The 6,761-nt window shown below is 44.6% G+C and overlaps 1 protein-coding gene across 2 annotated transcripts; it reads left to right on the top strand.

Moving 5' to 3' along the window:
* Positions 1-6: 6 nt before the first annotated feature.
* On the top strand, positions 7-6,692 carry POLR3H (RNA polymerase III subunit H). Of its 2 annotated transcripts, XM_009647870.2 has the most exons (6): positions 7-267; positions 1,470-1,566; positions 3,221-3,307; positions 4,309-4,372; positions 4,950-5,157; positions 5,822-6,692. In XM_009647870.2, the coding sequence occupies exons 1-6, from the start codon at positions 157-159 to the stop codon at positions 5,873-5,875; spliced, it is 621 nt and encodes a 206-aa protein (XP_009646165.1). In that variant the 5' UTR covers positions 7-156; the 3' UTR covers positions 5,876-6,692. The 2 variants fall into 2 exon arrangements, with proteins under 2 accessions (XP_009646165.1, XP_009646166.1); XM_009647871.2 differs by lacking the exon at positions 3,221-3,307.
* Positions 6,693-6,761: the final 69 nt, after the last annotated feature.

Below are 6,761 nucleotides of genomic sequence, written 5' to 3'. Positions count from 1 at the left end.
CCCCTCTCAGCCCCGTGCAAGGCGCTGGGGTGGCTTCCCAGGCCCGCCGCCCATCAGCTGTTGGGGGTCGCAGTTGCCCCTGCAGTGCTCCCGTTCCTGAGGCGCTTGGTGTCTTCTCTCTCTCTCTCTCTCTCCTTAGAGGTGCTCCCTGCCACCATGTTTGTCCTGGTAGAGATGACTGACACAGTGAGAATTCCTCCCTGGCAGTTTGAAAGGAAACTGAATGAATCCATTGCAGAAGAGCTAAACAAGAAATTGGCCAATAAGGTAAAGCGTGGCTCATGTGTAGGATGATGCAGGCATCATAACGTCCCTGAGTGTTTCTTCCCTTTATGTGTTCCTAGTGGGATGTGTGGGTGAGGTATCAGAATAGTTTAGATGTGAAGGCTATCCCCAGAGACTGCAGTATCAGAGGCTGTAAACAAAGAGGCAGCCATGTGTCATCTCAAAGGGGACCTTTTTTCTAATGGCTAATGCTGTAATGGGAAGGTACTGAGGTGCCAGATGGGGCAGAGAAACATGAAAGAGAAACGAGAGTAACTGCTGGTTTGTGTGTAGAGTAGCCGTCCAAAATGCAGTCTGAAAAGCAGATGCAAACTAACCCATCCAGTGGGGGAATTTTGAAAGAGACAATGTAAACAAGTGTAGAACAATGATACTGGAAGAGAAACAAAGATGTTAATACCTGACTTGGTCTGTGCTTAGTACTTGAAATACAGTGTGGCAGTAAGAAGTTGGTCCTTGATGCAGGATATAAGAAAAGTGTTATGTCATAGGCCAGGAGGTCAGTTTCCCAGTGCAGCCCCTGGGACTGTGATTAGCATTTGGCTTTCAGCACAAGGCAGGTACAAAACTCAAAATGCAGCTTGTGAATGTAGCTCAAAAGAGCAACCTGGAGTGATCGAGGGTTGTGAACAGCTTATTATACAGACATAAAACTCTTCCCTCATCCACTGATGACTAGTAGGTGCCTCAGATTTTATAGGCTGTGAAGCAGTCTCAGAAGAGAGAAACCAAGAGTTCTCCTTGTCTCTCCTCAGAGCTAATACAGTGTAAGACAAAGGCAAGCCTAGAGGCTTTTGATAGTGTAACTCAAGCGAAAAGTATGTTTAGCCTTTGGACAAGCTGCGGGGCTGGTGAATGTCTGCGGGCAACCGTTTACTACCTTGGCAGGTCAAGTTCTCTCATGGACAGTTACCCCAGGGGTTCCTGTTTGTAGCAGCACTCTTTGCAGTGCTAATGAAAACATCCTTCCCTAACACTTGAATAAGTTAGGGGTTCCCCCTACAATGCAGTATGGTTTAGGACTGCTGCAGGAGTGTACCAAAACAGCCTCCCTTCCATCTTGCCTCTCTTCTGCTGCCTTCTTTTGAAAAGGGATGCACAGTGTAAAAGTCTGATGGTTTCCTTGATTTAACCTGGTGTGTTGCTTGATTTACTGCTTTTGAATTATTTTTTTCTTTGAGCAGGTTGTATACAATGTCGGCCTCTGCATCTGTCTGTATGATATCACAAAGCTGGAAGATTCATACATATTCCCTGGAGATGGTGCGTCACATACCAAAGGTATATTCTTGTCCTCAGCGATATAGTTTTGCAGAACGTTAGTGATCTGGAAATGTAAATTAAGTTCAATTGTTAGGGAAAGTAACTTTAAAGGAACTTACTGGAGTTTATAGCCATAACTCTGTGTCTGTTAGGAGGGCAAGAGGAACATGGCAAAAGTCTCTTTTCCTTTGCATTTTTTGGGGTATAAATACAGCTTTAAATAGCCAGTCCTGTTTGCCTTCTCCAGCAGTCCATCTCTGTTCTACAATTAGAGCCATAAGTGTGGGGTGAGGAGGGGGTTAATTTAATGTAAAATGATTGCAAATCTGCATGTAGAAAACAAGATGTATTAATTATTCTGTGTTCTCTAGTGTTTTTTTCTTTTTGAAGCTTATTTTCCCTAGCTAGAATGTTGAAACATGTTTCTAAATATAACACTTGCACAGCATTTGATGCTGTTTTCCTAGCTGGAAGTATTGCAACATTTTTGTCTGAGACTTAGACAGATCTGGTTCAGCATATATTTCTAGTGACTTTTTTTTTTTAATAAGAAATGACTAATTTTTTTACTTTGACTTTTGGCAAATCTGTCTGAGTAAAAATTGGAAGTAAATGCATAAAAGCAACTTTCATATATTTTTTTTAAGTTTAAATAAGTTTCTTTAAACTGGAAAGAGATGCAATTTTTTCCAGCTTCAATTTTCAACATAGAAGCGCAGCTTGAGCAAATGAAATGTTTCCTGATAGAAGGGAACTGGACTGACTGTATGCGGCTCCCCTTGTCTAAATTTTAACTCCAACAGAACTCCCTGCAAATAAAAGCTTCTCTAATACTGAAGGAGGGTGGCAGACTTTCCTGTTTGCTTTAATCTCCATTCAGCTTTGAATTATTCCTTGAACTGAAACAAGAGAATATATTCTCTCTGAGCTTGGGCAAAAAGTCTCCTGCTTTCAGAATCTGGGGTAGCACTTTAATAAAACCTGCTGGTTTTAACTCTTAACTTAGCTGGTCTGGTTATAACTCTTTCTCTAAGGTGCTGTCTGATTTTCTGTAAAAGAGGAGCACAGAGTATGGACAGCTAAAACTACGTTGAATTGTTCATAAGCATTGCTGGGCTAAGATTGTCTTAGTATTGCATTCTTACAATTTATACATTATGTTAGAAACATCATTTTATCTAACCTGGATGAAAAATGCAGTTATGTTAGAGAATCTTATTTGCTCTAATAATATTTAATAGCAAATATTTCATTTAAGAAAATACAGCATTGCTGACAAAGGTAGAAGGAGTAGAAGTATTACGAGACAGTATAATTTCAACTGATATTCTTGGCCGTGAAGCATTGTGCACAAATGCTCACATCATAACTAAAGCAGAGGTTCTGTTCCATGTTCTTTATTTATAGAACTTAAACTCTTGCATGCATAAAGAGCAGAGAACAGGAGGCTGCTGATCAACCACTGTCGTAATTCATACAAAACAGTAAGGAATCAGAACTGCCATTCCCATTTTTTTTATCTAATCAGTGCCTGTACGGAAATTGTAAAAGAAACTGGGTAAGCATTTTAGAAGGCAGATAGGATGTGGGATTTTGTTTTAATGGCTGCCACCCTGTGGAAATAGTTCAGTAACATGGACATAACAACATTAATGGTCTGTTTTCTTTTAAGTGCATTTCCGCTATGTGGTCTTCCATCCCTTCCTGGATGAGATTCTGATTGGACGGATTAAAAGCTGCAGTCAGGATGGTGTTCACGGTAAACCGCAGCTTCTAATGTTAGGGACACACGAGCTGCAGAGCTCTTAGGTCTGTTGAGATACTATGATTTCGGGTGGCATAGTGCTGGCTGTAGGCTGGTTATAAAGATTATTGCTGGCCTCTAGTGCTGCTCTGACCTGAGGGTGGTTGGTAGTTTGAGCCTGGCAGCTTCCCCTGCCCTTGATGGCTTTGTCTGCACTCCCCTTTCCTTCTGTCATTCATGTGCATGCCCAAGAAGAGCAGGCAAGCCCATCTGGAGCGTAGACTGGATTCATTTTCTTGCTTCAGTTAACAGAACTTGTGTTTTTTCAAAGTGGTAGTATCGGCGCGTGTTGGTCTGATACATCTTCCCTCTAGCTCTGTGCAAATTCGTGATCGTTTCCTGTACCTGAAAACATGGCAGGGAAGTGTTTTTCTGAGCACAAAGTGCTGTCAGATTCATGGAATACATTACTGATGAGCTGCTTTTCTTTCTTGTAGGAGTCTTCCATGCAAGTGAGTTCCTCTGCTCAGTTGTTAAGTTAGGAGAACAAGATTATCTTGGCTGTATTTGGTGCTGAATTTGGGCATGTCCACTCTCTGATAAAATCCAACATCGTGAAATGTCAAGGGGGAGGTGGGGGCTGTTCGAACTTTATACTGGTCTTTATTTAACGTGTTACATCGGAGATTTCTAAGCTCTTTTCTGTCACAGACCTCTATAGCATCTGACTCATTTCTTGGAACACTTTCATTTCCAATCCTGCTCCAAACAGCCTTTTCCTTTCCCAGCGGGCATGAAGACTGTGCCCTCTGTTGCTGTGTGTACTTTCAGCTGGGTGGTTGCTTTGCTGCCAACTGAAATTGAGCGTTGTGGCTCAAAGAATAATTCCTACGTGATCTCAGATGTCTGTCCTGAAAGAGGAAGGGGAATGAGTCTAGAACTGCATTTTAGGAATCGCTGCGGTACATCATTTGCAAAGAATCATTTCAGTCTTAATCAAGTTCTTTTCTCCACAGTTTCTATTGGATTCTTTGATGATATTGTCATCCCACCGGAATCCCTGCAGCAGCCAGCTAAGTTGTATCCTTTGATCACCTTTGATAACTTTACTACTTCATTTCAAAAGATTGTGCAGTGCTGGCCCAACAGGCATTCACTACTGCAACAATGAAGGTGCTCGGTGGCAGAAGCTAAGCCGTTGCATCAGGCCAGTCCCGCAGACTGTTATCACAGCTAGACAGGCCTCACGCTTACTCGGTTTTGCAGGATCATTGTGCCCGCTGGTAGAAATGAATGGCAATGGCCCCCGAACAGCCGCGTTGTAATCCCTGCCTCTAGTCTTGGCCACTGCTGAAGACAGAATGACAGTTTTACCACATCATGTAATGTCTAGATACGTGGTGTGTCTAATACACTTACTTGTGGTAGGCGAGGTCTTGGGTTTGAGGGGTTTGGGGTTTTTGGTGTTTGCTCTTGAAGCAGGAAAATCAGAAACAGGACGGGGGTCCTGGACTGTGCAGCTGATGACCTAGGACAGTGCATCGCGGTTTGAGAAATAATTGTGATTAGGCTTTGAATTGAGTCTGTTCCCCAAAGTGTCAGTGATCTGTCAGGCCGAACGCTGATTGTTTCTATCCTTAACCCTTGGGGTGGCCAGCGATGAAGCAGAGCAGGTGTGGGTGTGGGAATATGAGACAGAAGAAGGGGCCCATGACCTTTACATGGACATTGGGGAGGAGATCCGCTTCCGAGTCGTGGATGAAACGTTTGTCGATACATCGCCGACAGGTCCGAGCTCTGCGGAGGCTTCCACTTCAAATGCTACAGAAGAAGTCCAGAAGAAAGAGGCACCCTACACTCTCGTGGTAACTGTGTGCAGAATTCTACAGCCTTGTGAACATTGTGGTTTATTCTGTGTCTAAAATAGCATCCCTTTCCCAAGGAACTGATTGCTTTAAGCTGACTGCTTGGGAAGCAGAGTCACAAAATGAAAGGAGAGGAAAAGGGGAGAGATGAGATTGTTCTTTCGGTCGCGCTGTGTTTGCTATGTGTTTTCCTTGGAACACTTCGTGGTGGTTGGTGGTGTCCCCCCGGGAGGTGGATTTAAAGCAGGCGGTGGGTGCAGGATCCGCAGGTAGGAGCGAGTGTACAAGGAGTGCAGAGCAGGGAGAACCACACCAAGGCTTACACAGCAGCCAAACCGACTTTCCCATGCCATGTTTTGGTGTAAGACCCACCCGAGTACAGTGCGAGAGAAAGAGGGATCTAAACCAGTGAAAGCTGTGGTTTCTCACGGCTGGAGCATGTCGGGACGGTCAGGAGGTGGAATGGGCAAGTGCTTGATTTTTCCAAGTGTTGACCAGGTTTAAAGGAGTCTGGGCAAGTGCTGGGCAGGCTCCGATAGGAAAAACAAGTGAGTACCTCATCTGTAACTCGGGGTGGTGGGGGAGAGGGATTAAATTTTTATGCATTTACTCCTGTATTCTCTATGGAGTTTACAACTGCGCGCTCTCTTCTCTCTGTGAACAGGGATCCATCAGTGAGCCAGGCCTGGGCCTCCTGTCGTGGTGGACAAACAGTTAGCTGCAGTCAGAGCCTGCTCCGCAGAAAGTCTTTCCGGTGGATGCTTGGGGGATTATGGGGTCCTGCTGGCGCTCATTTCTCCTCTGAAGCTGAATGAGAGATTAGACCTGCCACTCTCTGTTTCCCCTTCAGCTTCCAACCTGCCAGAGCGAGACAGTCGCTTTCAAGAAATGTCTGCGCTGATCTATAGAAGTGAATTTACAGGCACAAAAAGCCTTGAGCGCAGCAGCAACAAACTCAGCTGGAGCTTTGGTCTCCTGCCCTGGAGGGAAAACTGGGGAGGTCTCTACTTGCCTGAATGAAGAAGGGAGTTGACTTCAGGGAGCGAAAGCAGGAGGGAACGCCTGTCAAGAAACGTTGCTTCTTTGGGCTGAGAGCTTGATCTCAGGGGGGTAGAAACCTGCCCTCCTTTTGCCAAAAAATGGAGACGAAACATCGGAAGACTAAAGTTAATAGAGGTGTGGTACTCCGGAGACCTGGAAAACGCTGCTGCTGGGAGCGCAGGGGGGGCGGTGGTAATGTTCTGCTAAGGATGGGTGCTTAACCCAGGGGTGAAGTCAGCCAAAGAGAACTGGAATGGCAGTAGTTTACCCCAAAATAGCGTAGGCTCTGTGGAGGTGACCTCTGTGGAAGGCTACAGGCTGCTTATTGTGCTGAACGGCAATACTTTTTTGGGTGGGCTGTATTTATGTAGAATGAGTTAAACTTTGTATGAGTTTGACTGAAAATACATAATTATGAACTGAAAAGGGACCAAGGCTGCTTTGAGCAAGTTAAGTGGGGGTGTGTTAATACCAGAAAAGGAATAAATAGTAAAACAACCACAGAGCCTGCCTTCTTGTACAATTTGTGGGGTAACTATTAGCTTCCTGCCTAGCAGGAAGAA

Source organism: Egretta garzetta, unplaced genomic scaffold, assembly GCF_000687185.1.
Source record: "Egretta garzetta isolate BGI_Z169 unplaced genomic scaffold, ASM68718v1 scaffold51, whole genome shotgun sequence".
Classification (NCBI taxonomy): domain Eukaryota; kingdom Metazoa; phylum Chordata; class Aves; order Pelecaniformes; family Ardeidae; genus Egretta; species Egretta garzetta.
The sequence above is the reverse complement of the archived record's forward strand: the minus strand, read 5'-3'. Positions and strand labels throughout refer to the sequence as shown.

What these genes read in the sequence shown, in the direction of transcription:
- POLR3H (XM_009647870.2), top strand. Translation starts at nt 157, where the DNA reads ATGTTTGTCCTGGTAGAGATGACTGACACAGTGAGAATTCCTCCCTGG. An exon ending in CAGTCAGGATGGTGTTCACG is followed by an intron (nt 3,308 to 4,308) that starts GTAAACCGCAGC and finishes TTTTCTCCACAG; the next exon opens with TTTCTATTGGATTCTTTGAT. An exon ending in AGGCACCCTACACTCTCGTG is followed by an intron (nt 5,158 to 5,821) that starts GTAACTGTGTGC and finishes CTCTGTGAACAG; the next exon opens with GGATCCATCAGTGAGCCAGG.